At 39.2% G+C, this 20,555-nt stretch overlaps 2 protein-coding genes across 4 annotated transcripts in view; one reads left to right on the top strand and one right to left on the bottom strand.

Annotated features, from left to right (window-relative positions):
- Nucleotides 1–20,555, bottom strand: part of LOC135205791 (phosphatidylcholine:ceramide cholinephosphotransferase 1-like) — a 384,192-nt gene that overhangs the window by 178,257 nt on the left and 185,380 nt on the right. Inside the window, exon 2 of one of the 3 annotated variants that reach the window (XM_064236941.1) lies at nt 133–181. The exons of the other annotated variants lie outside the window; for them this stretch is intronic. The gene's annotated coding sequence lies outside the window, so the exon portion shown is untranslated. The remainder of the gene's footprint in view (nt 1–132; nt 182–20,555) is intronic. 3 annotated transcript variants of the gene reach the window in all.
- On the top strand, nt 12,917–19,310 carry LOC135205790 (uncharacterized). The gene is made up of 3 exons (XM_064236929.1): nt 12,917–13,741; nt 14,875–15,099; nt 16,881–19,310. The coding sequence occupies exons 1-3, from the start codon at nt 13,133–13,135 to the stop codon at nt 17,298–17,300; spliced, it is 1,254 nt and encodes a 417-aa protein (XP_064092999.1). The 5' UTR covers nt 12,917–13,132; the 3' UTR covers nt 17,301–19,310.

The following is a 20,555-nucleotide window of genomic DNA, read 5'->3' as shown; positions in this document are numbered from 1 at the left end:
ATGGTATATGATAGATAGATAGTATTCTTGTACTAAAAAGTATTCTCGTAAGACCAAAGACTTCAAATATGTACGGCGGAATTCAGTGCTGAAACAAGTGTTCCTGAAAGAAAAAAATAAATACTAACATACCTCCTTCAGAGGAAACAGTTACAGGATCGTGGAAGTCCCTTTGTTCCTCCTGAAGGAGAAAAAGAAGTCACGAATGAGTTCACTAACACTGATTACAAAGACGAGACAGAGCGCAACAAATACCATATTATAAAAATAAAGACGCATCAGAATGCGTGCGTGAGCCTATCTGTCGACTAAGCCATTCCCTCACTTTCAATTCATTTCTACTTTTGGAATGACAAAACAACAAAGCAACTATTAGTGGCAAAATAAAAAATATTCTTTAGTTACACAAGAGAGACATCGGGCGTCCTACACCGTTTTCTTTTATTGTCGAACCAAGAGGTACATCGAGGGGTCACCGCAGAAAAATAGTCTATAACGTTTCCTGTCCATCGTCTAATCTATCTTCCGCTGGTCTCGGTACCGGTGGTGTCCTGGCCATCAGAAAACTAAAAGGGTAACGTTCAAAGAATAAAGTACATAGATATGTGTTATGTATGCAAGACGTTATGTAACGAGCGCGGGAAATCTTAGCTCCGCAGACACGTTCAGTTCAGAGCTATTGCACTATGTTGCATAATGCGTAAATGTTATAAGTAAACCTAGTATTATATGTTAGTATCGAGTCCGATACAGAGGCTTCGATCTTATAAATTCTACCCTCATGTATGCAGGATATGATTCCTTATTGTGTATAGAGGCTTCGATGCTCATATGTTTGTTTGATTCTATTATATCGACCTTATTGTATTTTGTATATTCAACTACCCGCCTTCTTCAATGTAGTTTAAGCCAATAAACACCGCAAGAAGATATTTGCTTTATTATCGCCCTTCATCCCGGAACCTCGGCGCGAGAAATGGGAATGATTACAATCCAATACTAAAACCCATCTTCCTTCTACCTACGGTAAGAGTGAAGAATTGTCGTATGGTCATATAACTAAAGCAGACCCAAAATAATGACGACAAAACATTGGCGACGAGTAGAAATGGAATATTACATCCAATACTAAAACACCATCTTTCCCTCTACCTACAGGTAAGAGTGAAGAATTGTCGTATGGTCATATAACTAAAGCAGACCCAAAAATAATGACGACAAAACAATTGGCGACGCAGGTGACGAACTCGTAGCAGCCAAATGGAGCCTAATAGCCATACGCCTAATCTCCTAGCCAAGAAGCTGGAAGACGACGACCCCAATCGGACGAAGTCTACCCCGAAAAGAAAAACGAAGAATCTCTACCTAGATGCCTTCGTCACACTCAAACCAAGCAACGCTTTGCCAGTCAGGAGCGTTAACACAAAAAAAAAAGGCAAAAAAAAAAGGGTTGGTTTAGAGAGTAAAAGTGCAACAGGTAGTCTATGCAAGTGTAGCCTACAAGGTAGAAAAAAAAAAAAAAGAAGAAAACTTCCAAATTCCTAGCCTAGCCTAAACTTCTTAGTATCACAGCAAAAATGCCGATAGATGTCCAAAAGTTAGACAGCTTCAGCATCGGTGATGATCCTAAATCAGTGGGTACAAGATGGAAAAAGTGGATAGGCAGCTTCCAAATTTATTTAGAAGCACTAGGGAAAATAAACGAGCAGCAGAAGGCTTTGTTACTTCATACTGCAGGTTTAGAAGTTCAGGAAGTATTCAATACTTAAATCTAACAGGTGATTCATTGCAGGACGCAATTGAGGGCTTACAAATTATTTTGCTCCTCAAGCAAATAAATACTTTGAACGTATCAGTTCATAGAAGCATCACAGGAATCAGGTGAGACATTGATTCTTTTGTAACAAAGTTAAAGAAATTAGCTTCAACTTGTGAATTTGGAGATCTAGAAGACAGGTTTAATAGAGCCAAATTATAGTAAGGAGTAACTCGCAAGAGCTTAGGAAGAAGTTGCTGCAAGAAAAGAAGTTAAATTTGCAAAAAGTTCTGGAAATAGCAAGAACAATAGAAACAGCTAATTACCAGCCTCAATGTCATTGTAGGTAAGACTCATAATAACAACAGTAGTCAGGTAAAATCATGTAGCCTATAAAAGGACCGTTACCAACACAATGCAAAAGAAAGGGCAAACAAATGAAACGAGTAAGCCTAGCCCAGGTATATCCAAGTATAACAAGGTTAAACCTAATGCATACTAACAGAAAAGTCAAAGTCACATAGGGACACAAAAAAACCTCAAAAGAAATCGTGCTTTAGATGTGGGTTAAACAAGATCATTATAGCAATGAGTGGGATAAGTGCCCAGCGTCAGGTCAGACGTGCAACAAACTGCGGAAGCGTGGTCTTTAACAAGTCCAGTGTAAAATTTGCTAAGCAAAAGACCACAAACAAATCAATAGAACCGTAAATTCAAATGACTGCTCTAGCTCAAATGAAGAAAGTGTAACATAAGACCACAGAAGTAGAACATTTGCATTTCACATTAATTCCGTGAACAAGATGCACAAGAACGTCTTTATGGCTCAAATAGAAATAAATGGGAAACTCACGACCCATGCAAATAGACACAGCTGCAGATGTGACAATAATTTCTGAAAGAGTAGCACAAACCATAACCTAACCTAGTGATAAGACTTCAGACAAAGTGCTTAAAAGTTATAATGGTACAAACATAGAAGTAGTTGGTTCATCACAAGTGAAAGTTCAGTACAAAGATCAAGAGATAGGTAAGTTACCATTGACAATAGTCAAGGGTCAAGGACAGACGTTATTAGGATTAGATTGGTTAAGATGCATAAAATTAGATTGGCCTAGTATTCTAAGGTTACAGGTACAAAACAAGAACCAGCAGAAGAAATTTCATTAAACTAATCTTCTATCAGTTATTTTTACAAAGTAGTATTTGAAGACAGAGTAGGAACAGTAAAGAATGCACAAGCACGTCTTAGATGAAAGAGAATGCTACTCCTAGATTTTCTGCTCCAAGACCAGTTCCATATGCATTGAAAACAGCTGTGGAAACTGAAATTAGAAGGTTAGAAAGTGAAGGTTCATGGAAAAAGGTAGATTATTCAGTGATTGGTCTACACCTTTAGTTCCAATTGTTAAGGACAAACGGTCAAGTTAGGTTAGTTGTGGAGATTACAAGGTGACATTAAATCCACAATTGCAAGTAGCACAACATCCATTGCCAAATCCTAAAGATATGTTTGCAACTTTGTCAGGATGCTCAGTATTTCTAAGATAGATCTTAGACAAGCTTTCAACAACTATCCATGGATGAAAATTCCCCAAAAGCTAGTGTACTGTAAAACACACATTTAGGGCTGTATCGTCCAAAAAGACTTCCCTATGGTGTTGCTAGCAGTCCAGCAATATGGCAGCAAACAATGGACAAAATATTTGCAGGTATGTCAGGAGTATTCATTTTCATTGATGACATATTAGTAGCTGGCAAAAACAAAAAAGAACATAGAGAAAGGTTACGTGCAGTTCTAAAGAAACTAAAGGAACACAATATCAAGGTCAACCAGAGTAAATGTATTTTAGAAGTTGACTCGGTTGAGTATTTAGGCTTTATTGTAAATGGTAAAAGTATTCATAAGACTCAAGATAAGGTAAATGCAGTGCAGTCAGCAAAGTTACCAGAAAATGTCAAGGAATTGCATCATTTTTAGGTTTAGTAACATTCTATGGTAGTTTCATTCAAAACTTAGCAACAATTGCACACCCATTGTACAATTTGCTGAACAAAGATGTAAAATGAATTGGACAAAGGAATGTCAAAATGCTTTTGAAAGATCAAAGCAGAAGTGACATCATCAATTCTTAGTACATTATCAAATGGATTTGCCAGTAAAGTTGGTTTGTGACGCCTCAAACATAGGATTAGGTGCAGTACTAGCACATGTAATGCCAAGAGGTACAGAAAAACCAATAGCTTTTGCCTCTAGGGTATTGAACAAAGCAGAGAGAAATTACTCACAAATAGAAAAGGAAGCATTAGCACTAGTGTATGGAGTGAAAAAGTTCCATATGTATCTGTATGGCAGGAAAAGGTTCACATTAGTTACAGACCACAAACCATTATTGATGATTTTAGGTCCAAAGGCAAGTTTACCGACGTTAGTAGCTGCAAGACTACAACGTTGGGCAATCATATTAGCGGCATATGATTACAACAATAGAATATAGACAACATCTAAGATGGGTAATGCAGACGCTTTGTCGAGATTGCCTGTAGACAAAGCACCAGAGCAATATGAGGAAAGTATTCTTTTGATTTCTGCATATAATTTACCTATTACAGCTAAGGAAATAGCACAAGTACAAAGAAAGACCCAGTACTTTCAAAAGTAGTGCAGAGTCTAATAACCGGCAGAGATATTTGTGCAGAAGATGCTAATTGTAACCATATAAAGAAAGTTTTGGAATGAATTGAGTGTAACAGCAAGAATGTATTTTGAGAGGATCAAGAGTAGTGATTCCAAATGCATTAAGGAATAGAGTTCTATCAGAAATACATGCAGACCACCAAGGTATTGTCAGGTCAAAGGCAATTGCTAGAACTTATGTTTGGTGGCCAGGTGTTGATAGGGACATTGAAAATTTGGTTAAGAAGTGTATGAATTGTGCATTACACAAAATAATCCAAAACTAACAACGAATGCACCCATGGGAATTACCCAGATACCCGTGGCAAACGTGTACATGTAGATTTTGCAGGTCCATTTTTAGGATACTCATATCTAATATATGTAGATGCATATAGTAAGTGGCCAGAAGTTATACCAATGCAAACAACTTCATCGGTAGCAACTATAAGATCACTCATGCAAATCTTTGCAACGCATGGTTTGCCAGAAAGAATAGTGACAGACAATGGCCCACAGTTTACTTCACAGGAGTTTAAGGAATTTCTGAATGTAAATGGTATACAACATACATTATCAGCAACTTATCATCCATCCACGAATGGTGAAGCAGAAAGATTTGTTCAAACTTTCCAAACATAATATGAAGTTTGTAGACAAGCAAATTCTGGTAATGTAGCATCTCACATTGCAAAGTTCCTATTATCCTATAGAACAACCGTGCATAATACTACGGGTGTAACACCATCTTATTTGTTGATGGGGAGGAGGATCAGGAATAAGTTAGATCTAATGTATCCAAGCTTGCAGAGTCCAGTTAGAACAGAAAGGTTATGATCAAGTAAGTAAGCTCCCAATGTAAGACATTTCGCTCCTTCAGGTTATGTCATGGTAAGGTCATACAATACACCGAAAAAAAGATGGGTACAAGGAGAAATTGTCAGGAAGATAGGTAATTTACATTATGATGTTAATGTCGGTGGAAAGATTGTAAAACGTCATGTTGTTCAGTTGCAGTCATTTGGTACAAATAATACAGAAGTACAAGTTTCAAATACCTCAGACTTACATAACTCAGATGTGCAAACTGCTCACCAAGATGTTCAAAATCATGCAACAGCTCAGAACACACCTATAGTACTCCCTAACAGAATGAGTAGAGGAAAACCTCCTGAAAGATTAGATTTGTAAATGTGAGGAACAGTTGTTTCTTAGTTCACAGGTGAAGGGGGAGGAGACTGTTATTGTATGCAAGACGTTATGTAACGAGCGCGGGAAATCTTAGCTCCGCAGACACGTTCAGTTCAGAGCTATTGCACTATGTTGCATAATGCGTAAATGTTATAAGTATAACCAAGTATTATTATGTTAGTATCGAGTCCGATACAGAGGCTTCGATCTTATAAATTCTACCTCATGTATGCAGGATATGATTCCTTATTGTGTATAGAGCTTCGATGCTCATATGTTTGTTATGATTCTATTATATACGCTTATTGTATTTTGTATATTCAACTACCCGCCTTCTTCAATGTAGTTTAAGCCAATAAACACCAGCAAGAAGATATTGCTTTATTATCGCCCTTCATCCCGGAACTCGGCGACGAGAACGGAATATTACATCCAATACTAAAACACCATCTTTCCCTCTACCTACAGGTAAGAGTGAAGAATTGTCGTATGGTCATATAACTAAAGCAGACCCAAAATAATGACGACAAAACAATATGCAACGCAACACATGCATAGTCGGAATATCAATGCCAATACTTAAAACATAAACAGCAACTAGTACTACCTTCGAAGCTGGCCTCCCCATAACGGCAGTAAAGTGACCGAGAATATAAATAAATATATAAATGAATAAATACACAAATTCTGCAGCCTACGGTTAACTTTAATGAAAACCACTTCAAAGATGAGACAAATATATCCCTTACACAAAGGCCAAGAATCAAAAAAAATGTACAGTTAGTCTCTAAAATAACAAAGGCCCACAACAACTAGTACTAATAGGTAAAATTCATTACCGACTGCCTTTAAAACTGAATAACTCTTGGACACAGACAGGAAAGTATGAGGAAATCATATAGTTACCCATACAGAAAACGAAACCCATCCTTATCACAGAAAACGACAGAAAACTAATATTGGACCACTATAAAATATTTCGAGAGAGAGAGAGAGAGACTTAACACCTGATAAAGATAAGACATTTATTCGACCTGCAGAGTCAGAAATTATAACTAGATAATAATTAGCATTACATTAAAAAGTCATAGGGCAAATGGCTGAAACTGAAACTGAAATCGAAGTCAAAAAAACGATTATTTTCTGCAAAAGAGACAGGAATAAATAAAAAGGTTTGGCACACTGTCAGCTAGGACAACAAGAGTGGGGTCACTATATATACTATATATTGTCCTGTACACAAGTTCACCATCTTGAATCTTGATGACACCAGACCCCCAGTGATATGCCCAATGTGATTACATACCCACACTGCTTAAGTCCACTTAAGCCCTATTTGTTGACAATATAACTTAATATAATCAGTTTAATACATACAAGAAAATGTTTCAAATAGTTAATTCCAAAATGGAAGGTCTTTTAGTATTCAGTTTAAAAAAATCCTCACGGCATACTATCCTAAAGCAAATACCAGTAATCTCATAACATAGTGATGGGAGGAGAGAGAGAGAGAGAGAGAGAGAGAGAGAGAGAGAGAGAGAGAGAGAAAGGGGGGGGGGGGGGGGAATCGAGCGAGCCAAAATCCGTGCTTTTTTCAAGCCAAGGTATATAAGTAATACTTGTTCCAATGCCGAAATATATAAGTAGGGCATCTTCCAAGCCTATATATATAAGTAGGGCTTCTTCCAAAGCCTAGATATATTATATATATATATATATATATATATATATATATATATATATATATATATATAATATAAGTAGGGCTTCTTCCAAGCCTAGATATATAAGTAGGGCTTCTTCCAATGCCTAGATATATAAGTAGGGCTTCTTCCAAGCCTAGATATATAAGTAGGGCTTCTTCCAAACATAGATATATAAGTAGAGGTTCTTCCAATGCCTAGATATATAAGTAAGGCTTCTTCCAAGCCTAGATATATAAGTAGGGCTTCTTCCAAACATAGATATATAAGTAGAGGTTCTTCCAATGCCTAGATATATAAGTAGGGCTTCTTCCAAACATAGATATATAAGTAGAGCTTCTTACAATGCCTAGATATATAAGTAAGGCTTCTTCCAAGCCGAGATGTATAAGTAGTGCTTCTTCCAAGCCTAGATATATAAGTAGGGCTTCTTCCAAGCTTATGTATATAAGTATGGCTTTTTCCAATGCTTAGATAAATAAGGAGAGGCGGGAGTCGGGAAAGACAACCTTCCCAATATGTCTGCCAAAATCAATTATGAAAGGACCTGCTCCACAATGAAATTGCCGTAGAGGCTCCTTAAAAACAGCAACCCCTACCAGAGATCAAGCTAAGAATAAGAGGATTACCAGTCGCCTAAACTCACAACAGTATGAGTTTAGACACTCATTGCAGGCTTGGGTGGAGCGGGAGCATATGATCATCAGATTATCTGGCTAACATTATGAGCCCCTTTTTGGGAACGGTTGAACTTTGACCTCTGTAATTGTACGTATACCCTTCACTAGCAAACCAAGATTTTGTATATATATATATATATATAATATCCGCTTGGGACAGAATTTGTTCTTAGGGCAAATCATCCGTGCAGGTAAAAAGAAATTCTTAGTAGTTATTATTCTACAATATCAGGCTTAAATACGTTATTTAAAAAAAATAAATGAATAGCGGGAAAATAACAAAAAGGCGAATTGTTGCAAACGGAGAGATCTCAATGGTGGACGGCGATTCTGTGCAGCAAATTATTTCTTTCCCGTTTTAACAGCAAATGCTCATTTTTTCCCCCTTTTCTTTAAGATGGAAATATATCAAATCACTCCCAACATATACGTTAAAAGACGCGAAAAAAAAAGCTAACATTCAATTCTACCCTTTTATACAAACGCCAACACCTTCAACTAGGCCTAGTACCTGCTGACCGTTCTTAACCATTTCCCATCTTCACGCATCAATTTCTCGAAGTTTTCCTTCTGTAATGCTTTAAAGAGAGAGAGAGAGAGAGAGAGAGAGAGAGAGAGAGAGAGAGAGAGAGAGAGAGAATTCGTGCTTTAAGAGCAAAGTTCACGCTTCGCAAAATAAAAATGAAAAATAAAAATAAAAAACACCTGCTCGCAGCAGTGAGCTGCGGCAAATTCTAAGAAGCGTTTACGAGTGACGACGCCATGTGTAGTATAGTCATCAGCGGATGTGTGATGCATAGGAGCCACTAAGTGTTAGCCGAAGTTATAAGGGCGATATTAAGATACAATTTGGTATTCTCGGTTCACAGAAGGAGACGAGGAGAGAGAGAATGAGAGACGGACAGAAGAGAGAGAGGAGAGAGACCGAGAGTAGGGAGAGAGAGAGAGAGAGAGAGAGAGCATAAAAATACGTTGTTCAAGTACGGAGCTTGTACATTTTAATATTGAGAGAGGAGAGAGAGAGAGAGAGAGAGCATCCAACTACGCATTCCTTAAGAGGTTATACATACAAACAAATATAAATACAAAAAATACATGTAACGTGAAAAGCTACTTGACACCAGTAAAAGTTCCGCGTTGAACGGGTGGTTTTCGCACTTGGCTACCAATCCGGTGGCCCGAAGTTCGATTCTCGGCTCTACCAACAAGGAAACAGATTAATTTACTTCTGGTGATAGAAATTAATTTCTCGATATAATGTGGTTCGGATCCCACAATAAGCTGCAGGTCCCGTTGCTAGATGACCAACTGGTTCCTAGCCACGTAAAAATATCTAATCCTTCGGGCCAGCCCTAGGAGAGCTGTTAATCAGCTCAGCGGTCTGATAAAACTGAGATATACTTAACTTTTTCGACACCAGTAAAGGGTTACATTATATAACTTACATACATTGCAAGCTGCATTAGACCGAGTAAAAAGTAGACCGATGCTCTCTCAAGAGTGACCACCGAGACAAAACACTCGGTACAGGATATGACTAAAGTCAACAGGTCACTTACGTACTGAGTCACGTCACTATCAGAATAAAGAACCTGCATTACAACCACAGAACGGAAAGACGAAGTACATTAAAGATAAAATGACAACACTTACCATTACACTCAACCCTACTGTAGCTTCGACGCATGCGCAGGGTTTAATCAGAACTTGTGCTAAGGCCTCATTACACGAATGGTTGAATTCACTCGAAATTCCCAGTCTTACATTCGCATAATTGGCGATGGTTTCGTTATGTCACATTTAAAACATCATGAACTCGGTCCAAGTCTGATTTTACTTGACTCTTTAATAATGAGTTTACTCTACACAAATAAAATTCGATAGACCTTAGTACTAAATTACATGGCTGAAGCTCCTTGGGACGCGGTGTTCAGTACTAACATAGCTCCTTGGGGATCAAAGTATCATGTATACTCATTTCTGTATAGTGTGGTCGACAAATTGTATATTAATAAGTGATATCTCGCACTAAACACGGCGTCCCCAGGAGCTTCCGCCATGTTTAGTACTAGCGCCCCGGAGTAGGTGGCGCGTACAAAACAAGCCTAGTTTTACGATCCTTCGAAACATGAATCATTTTTAGGTCTGACTGAAGATGAAAAAGATATTTGGTTTTGATAGTTTCACCGTTAATAACCTACTCTGTCCGTCTATTCTATACGTAAGCTTGTTAGCGCGTTGTATCTTTTACCCAGATTTTACCGACAAGAACAACAACGAATAGTAATGAAAAAATAAAGAGTAATTGCAATAAATCACGTATTTTTCGGTATCGAAAGCTAGTGTTCTAATGGGGATTAGGACGGGTTCTGTATTGCTATTTCCCCCCAAAGAAATATCACACCGTAATAATCCATAATGAAATCAACTGGCCCATTGTAAATTGAAATTCACACACACAAAAGCAAGTAACAGTAGGCCTATACTTTATAGGTGTCAACAGATATTTAAACAATTCAGACCAAGGTTTATGCATTACACAAAAAAACCTTTACCATTATGAGTTCAAAAACACGATAATAAACTTTCCGAGAGAGAGAGAGAGAGAGAGAGAGAGAGAGAGAGAGAGAGAGAGAGAGAGAGAGAGTGGGTCACCAGCCAAAAAATTGGTACAAGGACACGGTCCCTTCCTGACTTATTCCCCCAAAAGACAGAACAATAGTCCTTGTTGTATTTGTAATGAAATTCCAATTTAAGGAACGGAAGGAAAAGATTCTTGGAGAGAATGAGTAATAATTAATATAAAAATAAAGAAAACGGTTACCAGAAATGAAACCATGAAATTATGACAGGGGCAGTGAGTGACCGTAGTTGTTCCTTTACCCTGAGCCAACCTCCCTCCCTCTCTCTCTCTCTCTCTCTCTTCTACAGTTACTCTTGCAGTTCATTCATCAAGCTGTTGGTGGGCGGGAGGGAATATAAGGGGTGGGGGCGGGGGTGGTCAGATTACACATTTTAATATTATAAACAGCCAATGTCATCTAAACATCTGGTCAAGGAAGACACCATTAAAATAGTAAAAATAATATCATAATTGGGAAGAATGTTAAAAATGTGGAAAAATACTAAAAGGTGAAAAAAAATAATATTTAAAAAATTGTGTGTGAAAAATAAAACTGTTGAAAAATATTAAAAATGTGGAAAAATAATATTTAAAATGTGAGAAAAATATTAAAACTTGAAAAATATTAAGTGGAAAAATATTTAAAATGTGAAAAAAATATTAAAACTTGAAAAATATTAAAAATGTGGAAGAATAATATTTAAAAATTGGGAAAAATATTAAAACTGGAAAAATAATGTAAAAATTTGGCAATTATACAAAATGTGGAAAAATATTATAAATATGGAAAAGTATTAAAAATGTGAAAAAATACAAAAAAAAGTGGGGTGGGAAAATAGTAAAATTTTGGAAAAATAATATAAAAAAATGGGGAATAAAAATGTTAAAAATGGGAAAAATATAATTGGGAATATAGTAAAAATGGAAAATGTGAAAAATGGCAAATATAAAAAATTTGGAAAATAATATAAAAGGAAAAATATTAAAACATGCTAAAATCTGGGCAATGAAATAAATACGCTATATTTCATTAGAAATAACTGTTTTGAAGTGTTTAACACGCATATTATTAATTTTCTTACATTTTTATTCTAATAAATAAATCATCAATATCATATCATCAAATTCCTGTATCTTGAACTCATCGCGTAACACCTTTTTCGGACCTTTATAGGATCTTCCATAGACCTTTCCTTAACCCCCCCCCCCAACAAATAACAACAGCAAGAATAACAACAACAACAACAACGCCGACGAGAATATGTCAGAAACTTTAAACACTCAAAAAAATAAGACAAAGACGAATATTAAGTCCACAAATATGAAAATAAAAACAGAAATAGCAGAACAGTAATAATAATAAAAAAACGAGAATGGGAAAATTAAAAGAAATGGTTACCAATCAATAAAATTTTAAAAAATATTAAATATCAATAAAACAATAAAACAGCCAGAGAAAATGTAAAGAAATGGTTACAATTCAATCAAATAAAAAAGTAAAAAATATAAATAAAAGCAAGAAAAAAGCCTGAATGGGAAAATGCAAAGAAAAGGTTACAAATCAATAAATAAAAATATAAATAAAAGCATAAAAAATCCAGAATGGGAACATGTAAAGAAATGCTTACAATTCAATAAAATTTAAAAATATATAAAAATAAAAATAAAAGCAATCGTGTCGATTTTGAAATCAAGTACTAAACTAAAGTGATACCAATCAGGCCAGCTGGGGACCATACCCCCTGCCCATGCCCTAAGGTCGACGGCGTAACCTGAGAAGGTCAGAGAGAGAGAGAGAGAGAGAGAGAGAGAGAGAGAGAGAGAGAGAGAGAGAGAGAGAGAGAGTTTTGCAAAGCTTCATAATCTCTGTAAAGACGGTATTCAGGCGGATTTACTGAGAAATACAAAGGAAAAAGATATTTCAAAAACGTCTTCAGTCTCTCTCTCTCTCTCTCTCTCAAATATCACTCCCAATTACGATTGACTTGCCCCCAAATGTCACTCACGCATCACTCTATAAAAACAAGTTGGGCTCGTTTCAGCTAGTTCATCACAAGCGACTTTTCATTCTCGAAATTCGCCGACGAATTTGGCCTTAAAAGCTAAGCGGTAGATTCTTGAACAATAAAAGAAAGGCGGTAGATTCGTGAACATGCCGAATGCTAAAGCACCTTGAACGAACCAGATTCTCGGAAAAAAAAAAAAAAAAATAAATAAACAGCATAGCCTACACCCTTTGTTTGCGTCAATTGTTGGGCTGAGGTCACAGTCGCAAGTGCCACTCGGTGACTCACATCCTTCGCACGGGAAGACGAATGCCAGGTCCCACCAAGGCTCCCTGCTCAGTCTTCGTCGTTTGGGAGACAGAGACGCTCCCACCCAGCGGGCAAATCAAATCCAGGGCATTTTGAAGCTCCAGCCTGGACTGCTGACCTGCTTTAGTTAGTGTGCCGTTTGCTCAAGTCTGCCCTTGACGAGGTCAACCAACTTCCTCAGGCCAGAATGACTAGTACTAGTGTTGCGTTCATCTCCGTCAGCGCCTTCTGTTTCGTGCTTGGCTTTGTCGTTGAGCCAGTAGCCTGCGGTGGGACCCACGATGTGCCACTCGACATCGCCAGAGGAGTCCTTCCAGAACGCCCCGCCGGCGAGAGGAGACTTGCCAAAAGGGAGATCCATCGCATGGCAGGTCACATCCAGTGCTCGGAGGTCACCGTCGAAGGAGGAGGAGGAGGAGGAGGAGGAGGAGGAGGAGGGACGGAAGTCAAAGTCGTGAAGGAGATCCGGACGGACTCCTACGGATTCCTCCTGAGGCCGAGGGAGGACTTCCAGAGGATCGTCTTCAAAATGCTGATCGACAACGCGATGAACGTCCAGCCGCCTTATCTCTACGAGGACGCCCTGGACATCACCAGAGCGATGCTGGAGGAGGCCTCGCCAACGGCGCCCGACCAGTGGCACGAGTTCCACGTCAAGTATTACAAACATCAGGTGAACCCGAGTCTGTTCAGCCTGGGGCGTGACAAGTTGGCACTGCAGGTGACGGTGGGAAACCAGACGCGCCCTTTGATCACCAAGCGGTGGTGGCGGACGCACTCCTACTCAGGATTTCAGGTGAGATAGATAGTATATCGATAGATATATAGATTAGATCAGATAGAATCATGCAGGATTTAGGCCAAAGCCCAAGCGCTGGGACCCACTGTGATGAGGTCATTCAGCAATGAAAGGTCAACTGACAGTAAATTGTAACTCGAGGAAAACCTCAGAGTAGTTGCACTACGAATCAATTGTCACGAGAGGGTGGAAGGTAAGATGGTGGAGAGAGAATATGAAAGGAGGTACAGTCAAAGAAATGGTAGGGGTTGCAGTTAAGGGCCTAAGGAACCTTAGGTAATGCTATAGTGCACACCAATTAACCCCCAAAGGAAGGATTTTCAGGTGAGGAAATTAGTAGAAGTGTATTTCTTTTTATTATCACTCAAATCATATCATAAAAGAAACATAGTTTGTTCGTCGAACATATTGGTTTGATTTAAAAAAAAAATTACAAGTCTGCTTATAAAACAAAACTAAATTACAAGTCTGCTTATAAAACAAAACTAAATGACAAGTCTGCTTATAAAAAAAAAACTGCAATGCACAACTTCCTCTATGAAAACCTTTCAGTTTCTACAATAGCTTCAGAGGGAAAACTCTAAAGCTTTTTTAAAACTAAGGCTACATTCTGCAAAATTACGGATGGCCAGAAAGCAACACTCCGAGTATCATCGCGATGACCTCACTAAAGCACACTACTGAACACAATGTATCCATGGGACGGAATATGGAATTTCGGCCATGGGCCAAGCGCTGAAAGGGAAACTTGAGAGTCAAGAGGTTTGAAAGGTGAATAGCAAGATGGGAGAAAGAGAATGTGAATGGAAGAAGTACGGTGAAAGGAATGAAAAGGGTCGCAGCTGGGGGGCCTAAGGGACGCCGCAAAGAACCTCCGTAGCAAGTGAGGTAGTACCCAAGGGCTAGACTGAAGTTTGGACCTCTTTTCCAGCCTGGAAACTGATTCTCGTCTTTACAGCCTGATCATGAAACCTCATTTCTTAGCCTGAACACCGAGCTGCATTTTCAGTCTAAAGAATAGACGCCTTTTTTCCAGCCTGAACATGACTAGGCCTATTTCACGCTCTTGTATTTGAACACTAGGCCTATTTCACATTAACTAAAGACCTGCTCTCTCTCAAATCTTCCAGATCTCGGTCGAGGGGGGCGCCGACTTCCTGTTCGACTGCGCCGCCCAATCGATCATCCACAACGCCCCCGTGTCGGTTGCAGGCCAGCCCCTCCTCCTGGGGGGCATCCTGGGGGCCTGCTTCCTTCTGGTGCTCGCGGGGTGGGTGTTGTACCTCGTCTTCAGGAGGCCAAGTCGCCACGGGTACGACGAGCCCCCTCCAGTGCCAGAACTGCCCAAATCGCTGGTAGGTTTCGAGTGAATTTGTGGGAGAATGTTGTATTGGGAGGAGAGTGACGCGTTAAAGGTAGGAGACTTCTCAATTATGGGTATTTGGCGTCTCTACATAGGTCTAGTTGGTGAGAAGTCTCCACATAGGTCTAATTCCCATTCACTCATATGGATCTGTTCACCCAACTTTATACTACTTTTATACAATTATATTATATGTATAAATTTTCAAATCGATATAATGATATTATAATATATATAATATTATATATATATATATATATATATTATATAATATATATATATACGAGAGAGAGAGAGAGAGAGAGAGAGAGAGAATGCATACGAGCGAATGACGTGAGACAACCAACATAGCTAACCCGGTTGTAAACAAACAAACATACCGACTTAATAAAAACAGTCCCTTGAACAACAGAGCAGTGTGAAGAGAGAGAGAGAGAGAGAGAGAGAGAGAGAGAGAGAAAACATTGCGAAAAGTCTCATATCACTAGCGTTCCGTTTCCTTCCAACCAATTAAAATCGCGGATTTCCGACGAGCTGGAAGCTGATTGGTTTAGAGGAGAGGGGGCGGGGGCCCCGTAGTGAGCATTACGTGACATTTTGCGCGCCTTTTTTTTTCTCTCACCCACATTAAGTCATGTGAGTGTTCGCCTTGTTTTAAATCTTAATAAATTGACGACAGTCTCCGTTCGGAGGCGACGGGAAAGTCACACGTCCCACGCCTGGTCTTTGTTTTCTTTCCTGCTTGCCTTGTTTTCGCGTTTTACGAAATGAGATAAGAATTTAGAGGGTTGTACTTTACTGTATACTAGTATATCCAGTGCCCTCACACCGTTACAAAAATTCGGAAAAGTAAGAGTTCGTCAAGATAACAATCATTCAAAGAACGATTCAACACGATACACTCGTTGCTATGCAGCTTCGAAAACAACAGATGATACGAAAGCGGGAACACGAATAACTAAATTAAAATGACATGAATGACCTTGGCAAGCAACGCTATATATTTTTTTTCCTGGGCCCATTTAAATTATACACTCCAACGCGTTATTCGTTATCTTGAGGAACCGTTCCAGGGACATTTCCCCCACTACTAATACTATTACTACTACTACTAACAATAAGTGAATCTCGCGTTCAACCTCAGAAATAAAACATATTGGCGATTTGAATTTGATCATTAGTTTCGCGTCAGGATGGATGGCGAAAGGTGCCACCGACGCGTTGTAGAATCGTTATCTCTCAAAACACTTCCTTTGACGAAAACAAATGACGACACCATTGCGTAATCAGAGGACAGTGACACCGCTAAACTCCGAGAACGGGAGAATTGTGGGAAAACGAAAGCAAGTAGAGATTTCTCACTCTTCCCTGGCTTTATTGCTTATTCTCTTTATTCACTCCATTATTTCTCTTATGTAACACGCTGAACTGAGAGAACAGCCTCCCTTCAGAGGAAGTCGTGCAATTCGAACTTCATTAATACATTATCTATTTGTTAATTTATTAATCAATTTTGTTGAATACGTGGGTTCTCTTCTTTATGTATTTCCCTTCACCCCGTCTAATTTCTTCCTAATGAACACCATAATATTCTTTGGAAGCTTGACTTTCTAGTCAATGGGTCGACCCCTTTGGTGGCCTTGCAATGTTACAATTTTTATTTTTCCTTCAACAGACACTGACTGGTTGTCCCTTGAATCTTAAAGTTCCTGTTTATATAGCATTCAGTCCCAAAATCCTAAGGCCACCCTTTCTGTTCCTCTGACCCCACAGCTGCTGAGCATGGACAAGGTCAGCCACGCCCCAGACGCCAGCCACCACATCTACGAGGAGTTCGACGAGGACACCCTATCGCGCCTCCGGCAGAAGATGAACGCCGCGACCTTGGGCGACTGCCTGGACCCGCCCCCAAAACCCCCCTCCGAGCAACAGCAGGCACCGTCGCTAGCCGTGGGCAACGAGTACGACATCCCGAAGGGCGTCCCCCTGCGAGCACGTCCTCACGAGAGGGTGAAGGGCGCGGTCCCGCCGAAGGAGCGGGTGTACGCGAACGAGACCTCCCTGACGCTGATCGACGAGAAGATCAAGGCCACCACGGGCATCAGGGACTCTATGCCCGAGACCCACTACATCGAGATGCACGGGATCGTCAACAGGGGCTCCGTCGACATGGGGGCTTTGGGAGGACAGTGAGACAGGGGACACTAATTAAGGGTTCTCGAGGAGGAAAGAAAAAATAAATCGAAGTAATGCTTCCCTAAGTGGCCAAGTTCGTGCCCATTAAAAACGAGGTCCTTTAAAAACAACAGGATCCTATAAGACCAAAGTCCTTTAAAAACAGGATCCTATAACACCAACGTCCTTTAAAAACAAGGTCCTGTAACACCAACGTCCTTTTAAAAACAGTCCTGTAATACCAACGTCCTTTAAAAACAGGGTCTTTTAAAAAAATCCTATAAAACCAAAGTCCTTTAAAAACAGAGTCCTATAAAACCAAGGTCCTTTAAAAACAACAGGATCCTATAACACCAAGGTCCTTTAAAAACAGGGTCCTGTAAAAACAAGGTCCTTTAAAAACACGCGTCTCTGTTTGACTGATTAACTGACTGACCTGACTACTTGCTGAAAAAGGGTCACACGAAAATAGTAAATAAACCTCAGTGACTGTCTGACTTGCCAATTTATTGAGACACTAAGAAGAAGAAAATAAAAGAAAAAGTTTCTATTGCAGTGACTCTGCTTGACCTGAAAATCCAACGAGATACGAATTATAGTGTTTCGACAATACTGAAAATGTGATAATACTCATGGTTGTGACATCATAAAAATTACCAGATTAAGATTAGTGGCGAGAGTGGAGAATTACTGGAAACAATATGTAAACAAAATTATTCATTTTGCACGTGACTTATTCACATTCAAAATAACTGCACCTTCGTGAGGGCAACCAACTTTCAACTCAACGCACCGAGTATGACACTCGACAGGAAATATAAATCACATTCAAGGAAACTCAGTTCAAAAGCTGCAAACGACACCAGATTACACAACGACAGAAATTTAAATTTAAACAATAAAGTCAGGACGGAGAATGAAACGTGTACGATAAACAAAAACTCCCCCAGAAAATGACTGACGTGACAAGCAAGAAAGAATAGATTCGTAAGAGAAACTCCCCACGGCAAATATAAACAAACAAACTCAAGAAAGACGCACCTTCGAAATGAAAACAAATCCTAATCGACCGGAAATCCTACCAGAATGAGGACGGCAGGATTTTCGACGGCCATTCAATGATTCAAGTTAAAACTCCTTCTGCTAAGGAGGCGAAGATATCTACAGAGCAAGTGGGCGATCCGATTCTATGTAACAAAAATGATTTTGATCAAAACCCTTCCGAACTTCGTTCCTGCCCCAAAACTCGTCATACCTAAAAACCTTCTACCATCTTTCGTCGTTTCCTTCCTCTCTTTTCATAACACTTAGTGTCCATGGCACAGTAACGAAAAACAGCTCGATCCTAGAATGGCAGGATAAATAACGCGTCACAGAGGTGACGAAAAGACTTCCGCCCCGAAAAGAAAGTGTCGCAATGCTGTACTCGTCCAGTTCTCTGGGACCAAGGGACACCTGACTTGAGGTCAGGTACGACGCCCTGGTCAATTTCTGACAACGTCAACAGCTGACTGGAAAAACTTTCAGTTTATGACGTCACTGGAAATGTTACATCATTAATTTATGGATCTATACGCGAAACTAACGCCTTTGGCGTTGTAAATATGTTAAAATACGCGTATGGAAGACTAAAGTGTAGCCAATTGCAGTAGTAGAAAGACACTGATACTTTAGTTTATAGCATGTATATATGTATATATATATATATATATATATATATAAATATATATATATATATATATATATATATATATATATATATATATAATATTCTCAAGTAACAGTATCCTTCTGAGTTATCCCAAGACATACCTATTTTAACTGAAATCTTCTTTCAAACTACCAGTTCTGGTTCTGCATCATTGTATACCCTAAAACTCCAAGTCCAGTCTGAGACCTGAGAACAGTTAACTGCCTGTGTATACCTGCTTGACAATGTAATTAGTATGTTTGAGTAGTAATATACCACTTACTAACGACTCCAGGAATCACATGCTTATACTTTGTAAATACAATTACCCAAATGTATTATGGTCGACTCATTTCCAACCTTAGAGCAAGAGATAACCAAAACAAGGCAAATTGAACCTACTAATTCACACACACACAATGCATCATTCTGCTCTGCTTTGTAAGCGCTCCCTCTCCAATAAAATACTATCTTTCATGACGCTTTACTACACCAGCCTGTCATTCTCCATTCTCTCCACAAGACAAAACCATATCCCACCACTCTGATCCATCCCTTCGTCTGTTTACAATACTGTAGAGACTACAACAGCATAGCGAATTTAGCCCTAAGGCCAAGCGCTGAGACTTATGAGGTTAGTCAACAATAAAACAAAAATTTACAGCAGAAAGGCTTGAAAGGTGTACTATTTAACAGGAGGGAGCCCTCACAGTTGCACCATGAAGCATCTGTTAGGAGGGTGGATAGCAAGATGGAAAAATAGAGAATGTAAATGGAGGAGATACAGTAAAAGGAATTAAACGGGTTGTAGCTAAGGCCTGAAGGGCCACTGCAAAGAACAATAAGTTATGCCTGCAATGCCCTGCATGAGGTGGACTGATGGAACTACCCATAGATATAGATGGAGAGATTGGACAGTCAATCCAGTCTGTGACGTCCACTGCCTGGCGCCATTGCTATGTGTTGATTATGTAAATAATGACGCAACTCAGCTGTCCTGATTGAGATGGTATGGGCATGTGTTCAGGATGGATGACGAGGAGAGTGAAAAGGGCTTGTGAGGAATCTGTTAGCAGTGGTTCCCAAAATGGGGGAAATTTCCCCCTGGGGGGGGGGGGAATAATTACACTACCTACTAACTAAAAAAAACTCAGATGGATTTTCTCATGTCCTTTTATTTGTTACTAACCGCTCTCTATCCACTTTACTCTGCAACTATATGTTTATCAGTATATTTGTACATTTGAAAAATAAATTAGTAAATAGTCACAGTGTGTTTTAACTACTCTTTCCCTCATACACATGAAGGGGGAAATCTGGATGGTTGAACTGAGTGCAGGGGGAAATGAAAGAAAAAAGTTTGGGAACCACTGTGTTAGAGGAAGAACATCAGGAGGGAGACAGAGAATTAGATGTCGAGATAAAGTGAAGGAGGATATGGAGAGAAGAGGTTTGGTGGAGGATAATGCCTTTGATGAAAGGCAGTGGAGAAGGAGCATCAGGCAACCGACCCCATAATGTAGGGATAACAGTGGGAAAGAAGAAGATACTATTAATAGGGATACAATTAATATTGTAGTTTG

The sequence above is a fragment of the Macrobrachium nipponense genome, chromosome 24 (genome assembly GCF_015104395.2).
Source record: "Macrobrachium nipponense isolate FS-2020 chromosome 24, ASM1510439v2, whole genome shotgun sequence".
Taxonomy (NCBI): Eukaryota; Metazoa; Arthropoda; class Malacostraca; order Decapoda; family Palaemonidae; genus Macrobrachium; species Macrobrachium nipponense.
This window is presented reverse-complemented; position numbering and strand designations above follow the sequence as displayed.

Coding starts and splice junctions, on each gene's coding strand:
- LOC135205790 (XM_064236929.1), top strand. CDS start 13,133: ATGACTAGTACTAGTGTTGCGTTCATCTCCGTCAGCGCCTTCTGTTTC. Junction 13,742..14,874: donor ACTCCTACTCAGGATTTCAG/GTGAGATAGATA, acceptor CAAATCTTCCAG/ATCTCGGTCGAGGGGGGCGC. Junction 15,100..16,880: donor CAGAACTGCCCAAATCGCTG/GTAGGTTTCGAG, acceptor CTGACCCCACAG/CTGCTGAGCATGGACAAGGT.